At 33.8% G+C, this 20,637-nt stretch overlaps 1 protein-coding gene across 4 annotated transcripts; it reads right to left on the bottom strand.

Moving 5' to 3' along the window:
- Positions 1-390: 390 nt before the first annotated feature.
- Positions 391-2,703, bottom strand: LOC140986747 (uncharacterized). 4 transcript variants are annotated; one of them, XM_073455090.1, is made up of 4 exons: positions 2,361-2,703; positions 1,508-1,657; positions 1,283-1,335; positions 391-1,054 (listed from the first exon to the last, which is right to left on the bottom strand). In XM_073455090.1, the coding sequence occupies exon 4, from the start codon at positions 1,012-1,014 to the stop codon at positions 607-609; it is 408 nt and encodes a 135-aa protein (XP_073311191.1). In that variant the 5' UTR covers positions 1,015-1,054; positions 1,283-1,335; positions 1,508-1,657; positions 2,361-2,703; the 3' UTR covers positions 391-606. The 4 variants fall into 4 exon arrangements, with proteins under 4 accessions (XP_073311191.1, XP_073311192.1, XP_073311190.1 ...); XM_073455091.1 differs by having other exon boundaries at positions 1,508-1,608; XM_073455089.1 differs by lacking the exon at positions 1,508-1,657 and having other exon boundaries at positions 2,361-2,702.
- Positions 2,704-20,637: the final 17,934 nt, after the last annotated feature.

Genomic DNA, 20,637 nt, shown 5'->3' with positions numbered 1-20,637 from the left:
CCCCGGCGCTGTTCACTCTATTAAGCACTAAATCCCCAACGTTTTAAACATGCACGATTTTATGTCTTCGTCACCCACGAGATTTTAATATTCACTAGTTCCATGAGTCCAAATATGATCAATAAACTTCCATGGATCGATCTTGACCCGTCAATACCTTAGCTTCGTTTCCTCCCATTTCTGAACCATAAAATTCTTGAATGATCAGTTATTGAACACATCAAGAAGATGTCATTTCGATGTTAAGTTCAACTCTTGGGGTTTTTTAAATAAAATGTAAATTCGAACAACCTTTAACATTTGTTTAACAATAATAAATTATATACCATACATAACAAGATTCAAAATAATCTCAATCATCATGGCCACATAATACAAACAAGTGAAAGATTGAATTCGAAGTAGGATCTATTTCAAGGTTGTGTGGTTAACCGTATCTTATAAATCATGCAAAGATCCAGAATAAAAGCAACAATCATCACAAGCAACGATACCAAAACAAAACTAGTCGAACGTTCCCAAAAAATGAGGCGCGATAAAGGGAAAAGGCTTTAATGTAGAAATCAAGAACCATTACAAGGAAAATCATCAGCTTAAATCGCTATCTCAGTTGCACTCAACAACAGCTTCAGCAGCCCGATGAGGTTTGCTCTTTCGCCTATTTCCATTTTGGCGAAAACCAACAGACTTATTTGGCTCTTCAGTGGTTATTCCAGTTGCAATTCCATTTTCCTCCTTCACCGAGTCAACTTTCTCCTTCATTTCACCATTCTTCATACGTTTTTTCCCATTCTGTGCCATCTTGCTTTTTGAGTCTTTATTCGGTGCCTCGCTTGTGTCTTCACTGGACACATCTTCTATTTTCTGAGCTTCTTCTTCATCTACCTCGTCTTTAAGTGATTTTTGAGGTCGTCCCCTTTTCTTCTGCGCAGGAAGTTTTTCTTCTTCGCCACTGCCAGTGTCTTCTTGGTTAGTCATGGTTAGCTTCTTTCCCTTGGCTCTACCTCGGCCCATTTTTTTAAACCTGGCGTTAACACCTGAATTGTCGATATTTCTAACGAAAAAAATAGCAGTTAATCGTATGTCATATAACATAAGAATAAAAAGATCAAGAAAACAATGGTTCACAGGATTTCACAGGGTCCTTAAATCTCAGAACACGAGAGTAGTATCAAAGTAAGACATGTAACCCATTATTTTCATCAAAGAACAGCATATTTGGGAACTGTGAAGCAAATACATCAAAAATAAAGAACGAACTAAGAAGAAAAAGGGACCATACGAATGTAATGAGTGTGTATCTTGAATAGGCTTTCACGAATGAAGAGTTTCAATCTGAAATAAGCCAGCAGACGTTATCAGATATATCGAATTGATAATCTTTATAAGACTACCAGAAGTGCGGGTTACAGAACAAGACAATAGCCTTTGCACTCAAGCTTCCTTCAACTATATCGCCAAAGAATACAACTACATGAAGGGCAAATAGGCAATGTTCATTAAAAACCTCTATGTGAAGATTAGCAAATCGAACCATGTGACAGCCATTGGCTTTTCAGATTGCTCATTTTCCATTACCCAATTCTTGAGCAGCTAAAACTTCTGACCCTGAAGAAAGGTATGGAGCACTTTGCACAATATCAGTCTTTTCAGACCACTGCATACAAAGTGATATGGACGGGAATAACATAGATAATACACATCATACAATTTCCTCAGCATGTTTTCGCCATTTTTGAACAATAAACACTTTTCTAGGAAGCTTCTTCGACAATACAGGAAAACGACCCGGACAAGCACTAAGAATGAATTGGCCTGTGCAACACATTTTCAAATGAATCTCTCTGCGACAAAGATTCGAAAGTATAAACTACTACCGATATCAGATGTCAAAATACCATCACAAAAGGAGTGGAGTAACTTGTATTTTTTGAGAAAAATAATTTTTTTTCCTCCCATTCGAGAGGGCAAACATGCCTGCTAGATCCTATCTGTCACAATAAAGATAAAATTCATCAACCACATCCAGCTATTTACACAAAGTCTAAAACACACAGCATATTCAAGAAGCACATAAACAACATCTATACACATAAACCAAATCTTTAATTAAACCAACCTTAGATTCAAGCGATGTTGCACCCAATAATACTGAATAACAGAAGAATGTCCTTCCAAAAGACACATGCAAGAACAATTTTTACAAGGTTGCAACAAAAAGAAACGACAAACAAAAAAAACAAGAAGAGATCCATGGACAGCTGAAAGTACAAGTAGCCACAAAATCCAGGATTTAAATCTCCGAAATAAAACGAACAAACAGTGAAGTACAATAGAAAAATTAAAGAAAAAAAACTCACCAAAAAGATCATCAGATGACTTATTTGGATGGGTGTATCTATTGATCAACGCGTAGAACAGATGCCTCAGAAACCACCAATGCCCAGATCAAATTGAAATCTCAAGATTTTGAAAAGGCGAAACAAGTAGCATATACAGCAACAACAACAAAAAACAGAGATCTAAGGGAACGGCGAATAACCCAGATCAAGAATGTCGGTAAGAATCTAGAAAAATTCCATTTCTTGATGAAACAACAGGCCTGAGAAGTACCGAGGAGGGGCGAGACGCGTGAACCCGAAAACAGATAAATGATGGTGAGAGAGTGTGGAAGATAATAATCTATCTCAACGAGTGTGTCAGTCTTTGTAAATGCTGCAGTAACTGGATTTGGGGTGTTCTACTTTAATTGCAGTTTGCCCCTCTAACTTCATTCATCTTCAATCGGCCTCCCACCGTTTTGTCAAGTGGAGCCCCTCTAATTGTATTAGACTACCAAATCATTTTTTGGTGAGTCATATGATATTTTGATTGTTTACGAAATCAATTTGATAATTATGACACATTTTAATTTTAAATTTTTGGAGGAATTTTCGGATTGATCAGACAATGATTTAAAAATCTTGAATATTTGGTTTTAGAATTAGTGAATTTTATATTTTTTTAGCCACGGAGCCTTTGGTTTATTATAATAACCAATTCCTAAAATATATTTCTTGCAAATTCTATAAAATGAAAATGGTAAATCAGAACCTATGGATTTTAATATATAATATCATATAATTTATGTCATATATCTATTATTATTTTGAGTAGGTTTCTTGTGAGACGGTCTCACGAATCTTTATCTGTGAGACAGGTCAATCCTACCGATATTCACAATAATAAGTAATACTCTTAACATAAAAAGTAATATTTTTTCATGGATGACCCAAATAAGAGATCCGTCTCACAAAATACGACCCGTGAGACCGTCTCACACAAGTTTTTGTCTATTATTTATTATTTCAAGTGTGAGTTTTCATTTTTTATTTACTAAATTGTCCTTGTATCATATGTGTTAATTATTATATGTTTGAATCAAGGTTCTAAAAAGCGTGAAGCGCCCCGAAACACGGATGTCAAGCTCCAAACTTTTCAAGTTTAAGCGAGATTAACACAGGCTTAAGCGTGAAAAAGCTTTTTTTTATCTTTAGTGTAATTGTAATTATCTCAAACCAATAAAGAGATAAAATAATACATAACTATGACCACATTAAAAATGTTAAATATTTGTCAAATCATTATCAGACACACTTAATCATAATTAAAATTAAAAAATAAACATCTAAATTATAAACCTAATTTATTATTTTAAAATAAAAGGCATACCTTCAAAATTAAAAAAATTAAAAAATAAATAGATGTGATTAATTGTGCTTAAGCAAGCTTAATTAAACGCTTTAATTACGTTTAATTCGGTCAAACTACAGTTTGATCGTTTTTTTTCGCTTTCTCCGAAGCGGGACGTTTTTACCGAGCTTCAAGCTTAAGCAGGGCTTAAGCGGGCTTTTTAGAACGCTGGTTTGAATACATTTGTCTTTTGGTAATCATTTATGATATACAATTAATGTTTATTATCCAATATAGATCAACCATCAATACCTCCATTAACATCAATCTCATGCTCACCTGCATCGATCACACCTAGTGAGTCTATTGACTCAGCAAACTTTAATCATGATAACAAGTAATACATATAGATTCACAAGCAACAGTTAAAATACTTTTAATAAAACAGTTTTTTATGACATGCATAAAATTAAACATTTTTCCTTTCATCATATACATTTATCTTTTCATCATATACGTATATGTTTTCCTTTTTATTGAATCCAGATCCTCAATTATGACTTTCGTATTAGCTGTAGGTCGATGGATCCATCTACTTATTACCTCGGTAACGGGCGACGGGGACATCAGCGACACTCTCACCCATCAACTGAGCATTGACCTTATATATTATCGTATCATTTCGATGAGAATACGATCGTCGGGCTCTCTTTAAGACCTTCTCCCGTAAACGGGCTCCCTCTAGGGCCTTTTCCCTCACGATATCCCCAATCATGTCATCGTATCATCGTATTAGTCATAATCAATTCACCTCCTTCAACTTTTCATATTTCCATCACTTGTAAAAATTCATGCATATATAAATCATTTTTCTTTTAAACCAAGCATACAACACGTCTTTTAACATTAACGTTTCATCATACATGTCTTTTAGCATTAACGTTTCATCATAAAATTTCATAAACATTTGAACATTTATTACAACATTTAGGGCACTGCCAAGACATCTAACATTTTTCCGGTGTAAAATGACCGTTTTGCCTCTGAAACCCTAACTTTCTCAATTTATCCTTAGACCTTAAAAAGACAACCCAAATCCATTCAAACTTAACATATAACCTTAAAATACACTCATAAATATTTCTTAGATGTAAACTTAAGCTTCTCAACTAATTTTCCAATTCATTTTTAAACTTAGACGTACATCTCGATTTTGACTCGTATTGATTCGAAACTTAACCAAACTTGAACCATAGCTTAACAACACCTAAGTAAACCATATACAATCCAATTCAAGCCAATTAAGACCCTCGAACCAGCCTAGATCAACTACTGAATTTTTTTCCCTACATGGATCGAACCCTAGCTCACCTTGCCATGCAACCTTCAACTCTAGCCATTAGCCAACAAGACCAGACCCTAGACCACCTTCCTAAGACCATGACCGAACCCATAGCAAGCTACTGGACAGATCCTAACAAGCCTTGAAGCAGCAGCCACCAACCCGCGACCCTTAAGCCCTATGCAACCCAAGCCTCTCGTCTCCACCATAAGCTTTGTTCCAGCCTCCCCTTGAGCCATCCAAGGCCATGACTCAAACTTTTTTAGGACCCATGATCACGTACCTACAGCCTCACGTGGCCTGAACCTCCCTATACCCCAAAATCGAAACCTTAGTTGCATGAAAACCCAAATTTCGTTCAACATGCTTCTCCATCTTGTCCAGCCTTCACACATGCATTTAAGGGTCCTTAAACATGTTGAAAAACATCCCTTCACGTACCCTTATCATGGCATCCTCTTTGTGCATCATTAGGAAGAGTTTTAAAAAAAGAAAACTCTACTTTTATGTATATTTAGCCATAAAAACGAAAATCAAAGTGGTGCATCATATTCCTCATGCAAACATAATTAAATATACATAATATGGTGTGAAAGATGTTTGAAAGCGGTAAGTTCTCTACCAAACAAGGACAATTATTGTACCCAACAATCTCCCTCCCAATAATTGCACTCTTTGCAATCAATGGGAATCGAACTCGTGACCTTGGCTCTGATATCAATTGTAGGACCGAATGCTTATCGTTTTACCAAAAGCTATAGCTGGTGGTAATGGTTCAACTCAAATCTTTTAAACAGCTCAGCAGCACAAGCACCACGGTTCGTTCGTTCTACCAAGCAGGGACAATTATTGCACCCAACAATCTCCCTCCCAATAATTGCACTCCTTGCAATCAATGGGAATCGAACCCGTGACCTTCGCTCTGATACCAATTGTAGGACCGAATGCTTACCGCTTTACCAAAAGGTATAGCTGGTGGTAATGGTGCAACTCAAATCTTTTAAACAGCACAAGTACCACGGTTCGATCGCTCTACCAAGCAGGGACAATTATTGCACCCAACATAATGTATAGTTTTAAGTTAAATAAATTTTTGCACAATGATCATTATTTTTATTCTCATGTGAAAATATTGATTTGTTTTGAGCCGAATAAGTTAATGCACTTTGATTTCACAAAACAATCAAAATGGATGAAATCATATTAGTGTTAATCTAATGTGTATTGTTTTAATTGATCTATGTCTAATTAATGTGCATTCTTTAGTTTTTATTCATTTACTGTTTGTTTGTTGGATACATAAATTTTTATATTAATAAAGATAAATTGAATTTTTTTGTATTATGCATTAGATTTTGTTATATTTCTCATCAATAATTAATTTATCCCTATATATGTTTTCTTGTTATTTTAGTGTTTGTATTTTTTTAAGTGTTCAGGAATTCAATATCTAATATTGTCCTTTAAATTCAAGTCAATTGAAATATAATGTCATTTAAATTAAAACATATTCAATGTAATATTATTTATCACAAAAGTTTCGATTTCCGTAATTATCTTATTATAATTATTTATATTGCTTCATTTCACAACTATTTTAATTAACACATTTAATTAGCAGTAAAAAAATTTAAAATCATATTTTAAATTTTATTTGTGTATGTGATATTTTATCAATACAAATTCTCTTGGTTTTTTTTATTTAACTACAATGTATGTTGTTCTTCTTATTACTCTTATAACATAGATATATTCGTTCATGTTTTTTTCATTTTATAATAATTTCATATTATGATTAATGTAATTTGAATCAGTTTTTTTGTCAATCAATAATTATTCCTTCAAGCGATATTGTATTGTTTCTTAAATTTTTTCCGAACAATTAAAATTTATATAACATGTATTAAAAAATATTCCCCGAGATTGTATATGTAAAATTGTTTAATTTATTTTAAGCTATCATTTTGTTTTGTTGGTATTATTTAAATAATTATATATAACTCTTATGGTTTTCTATGTTTTATTTATTTTTTTCAGATTTCAAATCATATTTTTCATTTTTTTTCAAATAGAAATGTATACATAATTATTATGCTTTATTATTATTAAGCAATTATATGATTGAGTGAAATATTGAGTTGTTAATTGATAGATTTTTTGTTGGAGATCGATATAGAGTTTAGAGGGGGTGAATAAACTCGTTTTTTTTGTTGGACGTTTTTGAAAAAGGTGCTAGAATCATGTTAGAGATTATAGCTAATCTTGTTCGAATGTATTTCCAGCAAATCACGAAAATTAGTGCGGAAACAGTCTGATGGTATGGAGTGAAAACAACAAAACAGTAGGCAGTAGACAGTGGTTGTTTCTGGAAGTTCGAAGATGAAATCTTCTACGTCTCCTCTTCTTCTGTTTCTAGAAGGTATCACTAAAGGACTTTGGCTTTTACAGTACAACTCATGTACACACCCACTTCAGTTTGACTTATCCTTAGCATACTGAAACTCTTAGTTTTACAACACAGTATAACGAATACAACAAAGTTCTGGAAAAGACTCTTTCTCAGATTACAGACTCTTCTCAACAAGATATAGTAAAATGTATAGCTTGTTAAGAGATAATGAAACAGCAGCACAATATGATCTCATAATATCAGATAATTGCTTATAACGAGTGTGCTGCTTTTCAGTACGTTTGAGCTTGAGGATTATGAGTAGTTCTTTGATTGCTCAAAAGTAACGTTGGATAGATAAGGTGTTGCTTGATGATTGATCGTCGTAGTTCTATAAAGGGTTGAACCTTATATATATAGAAAGCTTTGAATCCAACGTCTATAATCAAAACGGCTTCTTTGCTTTCTGAGTAGAATCAGCTTTATCACCTAAAAAGGGTCTTGCAGAAAGGTTCAGAATAATCAGTCTTTGTTTCATACCAAAACTAGTAAGGAACGTTAAATGTCTTTGTCCAGCATTAATGGTGCAATTAATACTAGTACTAGGTAAAGTAACGGTAACATTTAAGACTTGTAACGATCAAACAAAAGACGTTAAGTTTCGGTTCTGTTTAAGCTAAGTTCTGCTTTTCTTTAAGTTAAGTTCTGCTTCTGCTTTTTATAAGCCGATAAGTACTCATAAAGTACTGCTTCTGTTTAAGCGATACGATAGCTTCTGCTTATTATATTGTCTTCTGATCTAGCTATCACGGTCTACTGGTTTTGACTCTCATCACCACAATTAAATTAATTCTAACATTTTTTAATATCATTGATTCGATAAAAATGTTGAGACAATGTGATGTATTTAAAAAAAGTAAAAATATACTTATTTCTTGATTCTTAATTCTCCTCATTCTTTCTTTTTTCCCTCTTGTTTTGTTTTCAAACATGATTGTAAATCAAAGAAAATCAAAGTTCATACCTATGAATAATTGAACTATGTCGTCGAAGTGAACGTAATTTTTCAAAAATAAAAACTATATAAGTAAATTAAAATTTTAATTTACATTTTAGATTTGATATATAGATACGTGTTCATCTTTCTTACATTTTATTATTTGTATTTAGACATAATAAGATGAACTTCTATCATCTGGTTTTAAATAATTGATTCGTCTGTTTCATTTATGATGATTTATTATTTATTCATTCAAATTTTTATTATTTTGAAACATAATTATCCAACATCTTTGAGGGAAAAACTTAAATTATTATTATTTAATTTAGAGTTATGCATAACCTAAAATAATGCAACATAAACGAATTTTGAGGTTGTAGTGTTTGTCATTTGTCTTGTGAAATAATAAAATATGGAAATAACATGTTTTTTAGGTGGAATATAAATATGTTGGGACATGAAATAAATTATATTTGTGTGAGCATAATATTGTACTAAAATTTTTTGATTATTGTAAATTGTTTGTATGCGTAAAAAAGATAGAACTAAAAACTTATCCAAGTATGAATTTAGTTAATTACAGAGAAAATATATGTCTAACATAAAAAGAACCTTAGATAACCAAAAAATAAACATCACAAGTGTCATTTCAAATTAGACAAATTAGTTACTAAGAACAATAATGTGTTGTTAATGGTGTTGAAAAATGTGGATAAACCAAGTGAGACTTAAAAAAAAGATAAAATAAAATGAAGTAAGATCCGAAGTGTGAACGGCTCAAACAAAATATGAAGTCCATAAGGAAAAACAAGGCAAGTATTAAAGATATTAATCAACATCAAATCCGAAAATGAAAATAAAACATGAAAATCAGATATGATGATATATATGATTCCTGAATTTAATAGAACAAAGAAGTTGGAATACTTAAAAAATTGAAAAAATATGAAAAATATATTGAATAATTAAAAAATCAAACAAGAAAAATATTGAAGAAATTAAATCAAGGTTCTTTGAAATGATAGATAAACAGTGAAATAATATTTTTTATTGAACAATTTGTAAAAAAATTATGTGTCTACATTGATTTACCAATTTATGACCAATATTCATAGTGTACTCAATTTCGTTCCGTTGCACGTGCTTTGCTACTAGTTATATTAATTGTTTTTCAATCCATGGACGAAGGTAGCTATATCTCTTGGGGATCAGGTTGTGTATGGAATGATATGTTTCAAATTCATTCATTTCAAATGTATTTTTTGTAGTTTAAATAAGTAAAACCATAAATTTCAATTTCACCACTTGCATGTTTATATAATGTTTCATGTTAATTAGGATGAATTTAAAGTTCACTCAAAATCGGAAATATTTGAAATTCATTATATTTTGTGCAACTAATGTGTAAGTAATTAAGTTATGAATTTAATATTTCATCTATTGTTTCATTGTTAACAATAAAATTATAATCGAAATCCATGAATTTCAAATACATACTTCCAAACGCAACCTCAAAGAATTTGCGTCGAATACTTGTAGCTAACAACAATTCTCATATTTGGGACAAGATAGTGGATATTACATCCAATTATACAAATCAATTATAAATTTAAAACATAAAAGAAACAGTAAATTTGAGAAAAATATATATGCACATATTTTAGTTAAGATTCAGTCCATATCTAATACTTTTTGTGAATTAATACTTTACAAAACCCCAATTTTAATTCTAACTTCCTCCACGGGTCATTTTTACTTTATTACCCTTTATATTTGTTAATATTTTTTTAAAATTCAAAATAGTCAATTGTTTCCTTCCTTATTTCAATTCTTCTCCTCCCTTTCCCGACTAACCATCTTCTTCCTCCCCAATGGAAACCCTCGGCTATCCGTTAGTTATATGCTTCATAAACATTATTTTAGCTACAATTTGATGGTAGCAAAAACTTGTGTGAGACGGTCTCACGAGTCGTATTTTGTGAGACGGGTCTCTTATTTGGATCATTCATTAAAAGTATTACTTTTTATGCTAAGAGTATTACTTTTTATTGTNTAAAAGTATTAATTTTTATGCTAAGAGTAATACTTTTTGTTGTGAATATCGGTAGGGTTGACCCGTCTCACAGATAAAGATTCGTAAGACCATCTCACAAGATACCTACTCTTTGATGGTACATTCTTCTTTAGGATAAGTAGATTTAAACAAGTGCAGCCGAGCAAAGGTGAGAGAAAAAAAGTAGATACAATTTGATGGTACAGACTTCTTGATGGTACACACTTCTTTAGGATAAGTAGATTTAAACAACCCCCACCCCCGACCACTAGCGACCCTTTTGGAGGTGGAAGAGTTCCAGAGAGCAGCAAGCAAAGGTGAGAGCAGCGAGTTGCGCAAAAAGACTTGAATTTATGTCAGATAATTTGTTCAAACAAACACCGGTTGTGCAAAGAAGCTTAAAAAAGGTAATTATGCTTAATTAAATACAATTTAAGGTTAATTTTGTTTGACAATTGCATAAATTAGTGGAAATGAATATGTTATCATTCAGTATAATTTATCACAAAATTTTCAAGTTGAATTCCTTTCTCGTTGAGATGAATACCAATGAAGATAAGTTAGGCCACATTAAGTTCTGAATGAGTAGCTTGTGAAAATTCATATTATGTGTAGTTTGTGTTTTGAGAGTAAGAGTCCATACCTACATGATTTAGCCTATAAATTATCAGCTTCTGTCACTTCTATTCAAAAATTAAAGAATGTCCCCTGATGTTAAAACTTATATTTGTTTATTCTCCTTATAATTTCTTGACTCTCTAGTTATATTAGGTTTTTAAGTTACTTACACAAGACATGTCACAAATCTTGGCATCATAATAGGATAATTGAAATGCGAGTTGCAATCTTCAATCATGCTTTGCTGAGATACCATGGCGGCAACTCATGATAGTCACAAAAACACAAGATAAAACTTCAATTCTCTCCAACTCTCCATGTGATTTCTTACTCAAAATCTATGTCAAGAGACTTCACAGACCGTCATGAGCTAATATCATAGCTGATGATTTTAATTCTTTCGTTTGCAAAGAATGCATCAAACAAGGCAGCAAAGCTACCGAACCGATTGCCATTATGAGATTGAACCCACAGGTTAGTGCAAGCAAGATTGCGCGCAATGGTCCCACCGATGTACTCAAGTTGTTAGAGTACACCATTCTGGATTCTCATTTACCTGACCAACTTCTAAACCGAACTAAAACCAGGTTTTTATGGACTCTCTTGTCCTTCATCATCTCCCTCTCACATCTTCTACACCTTCCACTTCCCTTCAGAAGCAAATATAGTCGATAGTGTCACAAAATCTCCTGGCTTTCTCATCTTCATCCCCAGATGGTTGGAAAATTTTTCAGCAAGATCACTCCTTCCATGAATCTTGCAGCTATTGAGAAAAGCTCCTGAAAGGAATATATTATTCTTTAATTATTTCACTATATTGATAATATCAATCTAGATTTTTACCTTTTTAGACTTTGTGATTTGATTTGATTTGATTTATCTCTAGATATTATATGATTTGTTTTTAATTTGATATTTATCCAGAGATATTGTATATTTGATTAAAAGAGTTTATTCCTAATGAAAATCTTGTTTCCATGTATTGTAGGACTCTTTCACTACAAGAAAAAAACCTAAAGACAACGGTGAAAAACCGTTGTCGTAAGTCCTGAAAAACCGTTGTTAAAGCCCCTGTTGTTAAAGGGTTCGTTCAAAGACAACGATTAAAAACCGTTGTCGCAGACGACAACGATTTTTCACCGTTGTGTTTCAGCGGTATAGATGACGGTATATTTAACGACGGTTTAAGCAAAACCGTCGCTAAATTTAGCGACGGTTTACCCAACAAAACCATCGCTAATTTTAGCGACGGTTTTCCATCAAGCCCGTCGCTAATTTTAGCGACGGTTTGTCATGATTTCCATCACTAATTTTTTCAGTAAAATATAAAAAAAAAATTACTTTTAATAATTTAATAAATTTAAAAAAAAAACTTATAATCTGACTATGCTAACAATATTCATGATCTTAACTAACACTTTAAATTTACAAAAAATTAAAGCGAAAAAATTTACCCTAAATCGAAACTAAAATCGTATAAGAGAGAAAAATTTTAAGTGTTGTGAAGTAGTGAGAGGAAAATGGACCGAAAACGCGGATATTTATAGACAATTTGCGACGGTTTTTGGTCAAGCGATGGTTATTTCATTAAACCATCGCAAATTTAAAAATAGCGACGGTTTTGCTAAAAACCCTAGCTAAATATAGAGACGGTTTCAGTAAAACCGTCGCTAATTTAAATGAACCGTTGTTGTTTGTCCAAAAAACACGTTAATCGACAATGGTTTTAGAAAACCGTTGTCGAATGTCCAAAAAAACATGCTAATAGACAACGGTTTATAGAACCGTTGTCTTTGACCTTAAAAAAATGCTCAACCCCAGAAAAACGTTAAAAGACAACAGTTTTTAGAAAATCGTTGTCTTTTGCTTAAATAAACGCGCATACGACAACGGTTTTCACTAAGACCGTTGTTAAAAAGTATACGACAACGGTTTTAGTGAAAAACCGTTGTCGTAGGTGCGTTGTTGAAGGCTGTTTTTCTTGTAGTGTTTTATTGAATAAACTCTAGGTCAAGTAAAGGGATAAATATAGAGAGCTTGGACTGACGCAGTGTGGATTTTGTAGAGAAAAGAAATACGTTGAGCTGAACATATTTGATCAGAAGATTTTTTGTTATCGGTTGATTACTTTTTTGTGTTGCTGATCCGTGTTAAAGACACTCGAAGAACAACACTTGTGTGAAGTGTTGGTTGAAGAGTTCTTGGCGATTTCCTTTTTATGCAACACAATATATTGCATCTATGATTTTATTGGGTTATTTTAGATGAAATTTATTCCTTTTTGTTGTCAAGGAATATAGTTTTTATACGTGTTAGTAGCATTGGTTTTGTAAATGTTTTACAAGTCTTTTAGTGAATATTTTGCCATGAGAAATTGTACAAGTATAAATACTTGTATATAATTTAATCCGTCTTATTCTGGTTACTAAAGTTTGTGTGTTTGATAAATAATAATACATTTCTCTATATGTTGAGAACATTTGTTGACAACACCGACACACGACACTATAATTTGATACACACAGTTTATTTTTTCGGCACTTTTATCAAACAAACCCCTTTCAAGTGGTATTAGAGCCTACTCTTGATATACTAAGTGTTGATTCTGGTTATTTTCTTGTTTAAACAAGCAAAAGTGCAATGGACGTGTTGTCTACTAACTCTGATTTTCGACCACCGATTCTAGATGGATCCAACTATGCCATTTGGAAAGTCAGAAGAAGAACTGGAATCCAGTAAAGGAGAAGATCACTCCTCCATGTCTGTTGTTTTGAAGGAAAAATTCTGGATGCAAGTCAACCCGCTAGGTGTTGCAAAACCACTTCAAAATCTTTGTGTCTCAATGCTAAAACTTATCATAACTCGAGCAATCAAGAAATCCAGGATGTAAATTCTGTTGAACTCACCTTAAAAAGTGTGCAGACCATGTACGAAGAGCTATAAGAAAATTGGAACAAATGAAATAAGATAAATTCGATCCTCTCTAAAGAGAATGCAGATTTGAAAGAATTCGAGTCTCGACTTGAAGTTGTGTTAAGTAAAAATGATCATGAGCTTTGCAAAGTCAAGGATGATCTTGAGAAAACCTCAAAAACACTTCCAAAATTCAACTCGAGTTCAACAAAACTTGCTCGATGCTAATGATGGGAAATGACGGTAGAGCTGGTCTTAGATACGTAAAAAGTACATATGAACATGGAGAAACTTCCAACTCTGGATCACAATTAATTGTTTTTGTAAAGAAAAGACAAGTCACTCTGATCCCTTCAAAGATTGATAATGTGGTGAAGTCTCTTCCAACCAATAAGCCAGATTCAGTGCAAAAGCTGAAACAAAGAAAGCGTCGTTTTATTTGCCACTACTGTCATAACCAAAGTCACATCAAACCTTTTTGTTTTAAGCTAAAAGATGACTACATGAACTGGCATGCAAATCGGGTGTTGCCCAAGGTGTTTCCCAACACTAAGGGCAACACAGTAGTCAAGAAACCTCCTGTGAAGGAAGTTTGGGTACCCAAAACTGTAATTCAATGTAATGTCATTTATACGTCATTTAGAACTAACATGGGTTACAAATCACAAACAATTTTTGAGTTGAGAATAGGACACCCGAATTTCATAAATTGGGAGTCGATGCAGAGGCCATAGCGAAGACGCAAGCAAGAAATCTCGGCTAATTTTTTTTTTTCAAAACTTGAGATGGCCGAAACATGTTGGGGAGGGAAGGAGGAATTTTATGTTGTGTTTTTAACATTATGTTGAATATTATGTGTTATCAACCTTAGATAATATATTTATTGAAAATATACTAATTGTATGTTACTAGGATTCATAATCCTAGTATCATTAAGACTATCAATTTTAATTGATTAAAATTCTCATATTATTATTATATGCATAGTCATATTAATTAAAATTAAATAATCATTATTTAATTTTCTTTAAGTAACTTATTAGTCTATCATTTCTAGTCCCCTCTATAATATTTTATGAGAATTTTGTGCATATTAGTAATCACTACTACTATTATTATTATTTAATCAGTAAATTTCAAATTCACTAAATAAAGAATTGTGAACTCTTATAACCCCGATTGACGATCCGATAATGACGGTGTACAAATGATACAAATCTTGTTTATATAATGAAAATTGAAAATTCAAAATTTTCATTGTCCATATTTGACAGCTGCCAGTTTTGTGAACTTTTTCGCCAAAACAGGACGTTCCACTCTCAATCTTTAATTAGCAATTAAGCTAACTTCTATTTCTTTCATCTTATAGATTCAACTCATAAACTCATTTATAAGCATTCTGTTTTATCTCCATTAAACTTTAGTCGTCAAATTCAACTCCTTGAACTTTGACTTTCTCAACGAGAATACATAATCCATTACTTGTGTGACCATCAATGGTTCAAGGATACAACTAGCTGGGTTCACAACTCCATGTGATTCAAAATAACATTTATTCTTATTCGAGCTTAACCTAATGAAATATCGTGTACTGGGCACCAAAAGTGCTTCAAACACAATATTCCTAAGAGCTGCAATAGCTCGTGTTCTAAGAATGTTAACACCGATGGATTAAATCGAGTTTGGTTAAAGTACCAAGCGGAAAATACTCGAAGTAATATTTCGTGAAGAAAGCTGCTATATTTGAAAGCCTTTTAACTTGTGTAATCTAAATAACTGAAAAGCAGGGGATCAGTTCTACCATATATCAGTTCAGTTATGGTGAAAGCTGAACTGACGGATGCTCTAACTGATCAAAACAATTTGAAAACAATAGTTAAACAGTAAAATACACAAGATATGTTTATGGATGTTTGGAGACTTCAACTGCTCCTACGTCACCCCTTCTACCTCCTTGGGTAGGATACACTAGAAGACTTTGATTTATACAACTCTTTGTACAAACCCACCCAACTTAGGACTTACACTACTGCCTAACTGAACTCCTAGACTAGACTGAAGGCAGCACCTTTCAGCCAATACTTCTTTAACGTCTGTGTGTCAAAGACTACATACACAAGTTTAATGTCTTTGTGCAAGACTGTATTTTGGGTGGTGGTGGTGAGTAAGTGTGTATGAGAACTGAACAATGAATACACCGGAAAGATGTTCTCACACACTGAGGGAAAATAGCTTCTAAACTAAGCTTTTATGACTTTGTGTATTCCCTCTAGGCTAATTGTTTCTTGTCAGCTGATAAGCAGTAAGCGTTCCCTCTCTTCTTCTTCTCACTACTTCTTTGGTCTTCACTGATCTTCTATTTATAAGCGTGAAGGCTTGATCGTACAGTGAAGCTCAATTATTGTATCCGTTGCAGCTTGAACGTGTTTCTTGAAATTTGTGTCTCGACTTTTCCGACACTCATTCAGGAATCTCTCGACTTTAATATTTGCTGCAACGTCCATTATTGTACTATCCATAGTACAGATGCTTTACCCAGTACGCACAACTGGATTCCATTGAATAAGCTTGTCGTGTTCTGCAAACTGATTGACTCCTAACTGATGCTCTGAACTGGTTAGTTGAACTGGTTCGATGAAATCAGTTGGCTCGTCAGCTGAACTGATTTAGTTGAACTGGTCAGTGAAGCTCTTCATCAGCTGGCCAAGCTTCGGAAGTCTTCAGCTGAATCGTTTATCAACTGATCAATCAGTGGAACTGGTATTTGATACATCAGTTGGACTGATTCAGTTTGGGCACTTAGTTGGCACCTTCAGTTTGTTCTTTGAAAGCTTCAGTTTAGGCTCGGTAACTGATCAGTTAGAATCATGATCAGTTTCAGCTTCCTGCGCACTAAAGTAAATCATTAGAAACAAACTAACAAGTTTTGTTATCATCAAAATCAAGATTCCGAACATGAAATGTTCCAACACCTAATAAGTCACATTATTTTCATTCATACTTTGATCAAGAATGTCAGAAATAATTTCTGATTGCACCTATCAAATTATGGTAAGAGCGTCTAGTATCATCGTCCCATGATCCTTGGGTATTATTGATAGTGCCTTCAAGAACCTTAAGTTATGGTTAGCGTACAGTAAGGTCCCTTCAACTCATATATCCCATTCGAATCTTCAACCATTAGTATATCGAGGTTGCATATGAATTCGATAATGATGGGATGTATCTTTGAGTATTAATAATTACATCGTATGTGCGACTAGGAAAACACATTTCCCTAAGACACATTTCTTGCTCTGGCGAGAGACACTTGCACTATTAACTCATCAGATCACATAGGATATTTTCACCCGTAGTAAAACGGTGAATCCCCGACTACAATGCATTTGCTCCAACGTATTTTGAAACTACACCCAACCTCGCTACTTTATGACCCTCAATGGATTCGGTAAACGTATCAAAGTGCATGCTAGTAAGTAGAGACTCTACATTGGCCCAAGTCAAATGACTAATGGTATAAAACTATAACCGTGAACTATTTCACTCGACAAGTAATAACCACAGACATTCTGCGGGAGGGTTGTTCAGTAAATCATCAAATGATCACCTATTTGTATGAATGGATATCTCCATGTCCATACCAATGAAACATGACGTTTACATCACAGATGCTAGTATCAAGCTCAAGTGACATTTATCCTTATTTTGGGTGGCTGATTCGACTAGGAATGTCACACCCTTATTCTATACTTAACATAATTACCATAATCAAAATAGGATTTGAATGAGTTAACTATATTATGAAGCAATTCAAACAAGGGGCATCAATTTGACGGTTTATAAAATTTTTGGCATGATGTCCCTATATTTTGTAAAAGCCAAAAACTCAACTCAAGCAACAACATCAAGCCTATTTTCATACACAACCATACACCATATTGTTATACATATACATATTCTCATATACAAGCATACTTTGTATCATCATAAACATCGTAAAACTTGCTCAGACCCTGACATATTTTAGTACAATACATATGCGAAAGCTATACAATAAGAAGTCCCGGTTCTTGTCGAGGTAGGGCACGTCACAAGCATCCATTGGCGAACCGACATCCTATGTCTCTCATTTACCTGATCCTGTAATACATGAGTTACGTGAGTTTATAAAACTCAATAAGTTGGCAATTATACGTATCAATATGCGTAGAAAGAACATACATATCAAGTCGTGATCAACAATGAATCTTTAAACCATGTCATATCATAGCATATATTCATGTTCATTTTTGTACTTGAGCCTCATTAGTTGACCTGTACTACCGTGCTTGCTTTATTATATAGCTACTACTGTGTTGGACGTCAGGGAGAAAACTTTGGCAACCCCACGCCCCATGAACATGTATTGGCCAATAGGTTTGGTGGACTTAAAACCACCCATGATGTCAACAAGCTCTATCTCATGTAAAAATCAATCTTTTTCTTTTCATGTTCATGTTCATGTTCATAACATAGTACCCATCATCAATATTCATGAATTTCTTACATATTTAATACATAACAATGTAATATGGTGCTATATTTTCAACAATAAGATACTAACAATGTACATATAGCAATAATCAATGGAAAGTATTTAAAATCAAAATATTACTCATGTATTACTTCAAGATCATTCCAACTTACTGTCCAAGCTTAAGAACACTGGTTTGAGACGATGTTTCTCGCTCCTATACTGTCAAATATACCAATAATTCAGTCACTATTGTATAAACTAGATGAGAATCATTCCTCCACATGTAGAACAACTAAAAGAGAAGAAAACTTACACCTCTATGATGTTCTTGTGATGGAGAACTAAGATCTATCTTCAAAATGATGAAGGAAAGGAAGAAGGGAGCTTTGGGAGGAAGTTTTCTTGATTTCTTTCGTGTTTTGCTGAAGAAGAGATGAAGGAAGCTAATGGAAATGTTCAGAACTTCGAAACTTATCATCTTATATATAAGGCGGCGCTCGGGCGGTCATAAATTACCGCTCGAGTGCGGAACTTTCTGTCCAAAAACCAAAAATCCAGAACCAGTGGCGCTCGGGCGATCATTTATTACCGCTCGGGCGCCGCTCTGCGCACAGTCACCTCACAGATTGCTCCAGAAATGGCTCTTGCGTTCATAATATAAAAAAGTGGTAAACATAAAAGTTCTAGTCCTATGTCTTGGCTTGAATCTAAAATTGGTTTCAGGTCATTTGGAGGTCTGAGTAAAAAGTTATGCTCATTCTCCCTACATGTGTCAGTGAGGGAAAGACGGTATACTTGACACACTTCGGGGAACTTTTGGCTTGTCTTCCACAATGATTTGGACAAAACCCAAAACATGAAAGTTGTTGAATTATATCTTATCTTTCTAATGGTTATAGCCTCACTCAATTTGGATCAATATTCAAATCATGATACTAAAACTCGTAAAAACTACCACAATTTCCTCTCATTTCCTATCAACTTCATTACACTACTTCTACCTACACCTCTTACTATCACTATTTTAACACATATTCATTCTCAATACACCATGTCAAACATAATGAGGCAAATAACTACATAATAAACGACATAGACGTATTATTATCATTAGTACGAGTAACCAGGCATTACAATTCTCCCCTCCTTTAAAGGATTTCGTCCTCGAAATTTGACGTACCATATAGTTCAGGATATCTCCGATGGATCTCGTCTTCTCGCTCCCAAGTTGCTTCTTCAATTGCATGATTGCGCCATAATAGTTTTACCAAGGGTATTTCCTTGCCTCGTAGCACTTTTGATTTCCTATCGAGGATTTGGACCGGTCGTTCTTCATACGAGAGATTTGATGCAAGCTCCAATGGTTCATAATGAAGAACGTGAGAAGGATTGGCCAAATACTTTCGTAGCAAGGAAACGTGAAAAACATTATGAACGTTTGATAAGTTCGGTGGTAAAGCAACTCGGTAGGCTCTGTCTCCTATTCTTTCCAAGATTTCAAATGGACCGATATATCTTGGACTCAATTTTCCTTTCTTACCAAAACGTAAAATGCCCTTTAGTGGTGATATCTTTACAAATACATGGTCACCAACCTGAAATTCCAATCGACGGCGTCGCATATCAGCATAGCTTTTCTGTCGACTCTGGGCAGTGTGCATTCTTTCTCTGATCTTGGTTACCAATTCGGCTGTCTCTTGTACCAATTCAGGGCCTAATAACTCTCATACTTCAACCCAATGTACTGGAGATTGGCATTTTCTACCATATAATGCAGTATATGGTGCCATTCCAATACTTGACTGATAGCTATTGTTATATGTAAACTCAGCCAACGGTAGTTTACTGTCCCAACTACCTGAAAAGTCAATAGTACAGGCCCTCAACATATCTTCTAAGATCTGATTCACTCGTTCTAATTGTCCATCAGTTTGAGGGTGAAATGTTGTACTGAATGCCAATCGAGTTCCCATAGCATGATGTAAACTCTTCCAGAATGCAGACGTAAATTTGGGATCTCTATCAGATACAATGGACACTGGGATGCCATGAAGCCTCACTATCTCCTTGATGTATTCTTCAGCATATTGATTCATCGTGTATGTGGTCTTCACCGGAAGAAAGTGAGCTGATT

This window comes from Primulina huaijiensis, chromosome 10 (assembly GCF_012295235.1).
Source record: "Primulina huaijiensis isolate GDHJ02 chromosome 10, ASM1229523v2, whole genome shotgun sequence".
NCBI classification, from domain to species: domain Eukaryota; kingdom Viridiplantae; phylum Streptophyta; class Magnoliopsida; order Lamiales; family Gesneriaceae; genus Primulina; species Primulina huaijiensis.
Note: the sequence above shows the minus strand (reverse complement) of the source record. Positions and strands in the feature narration are given on the sequence as shown.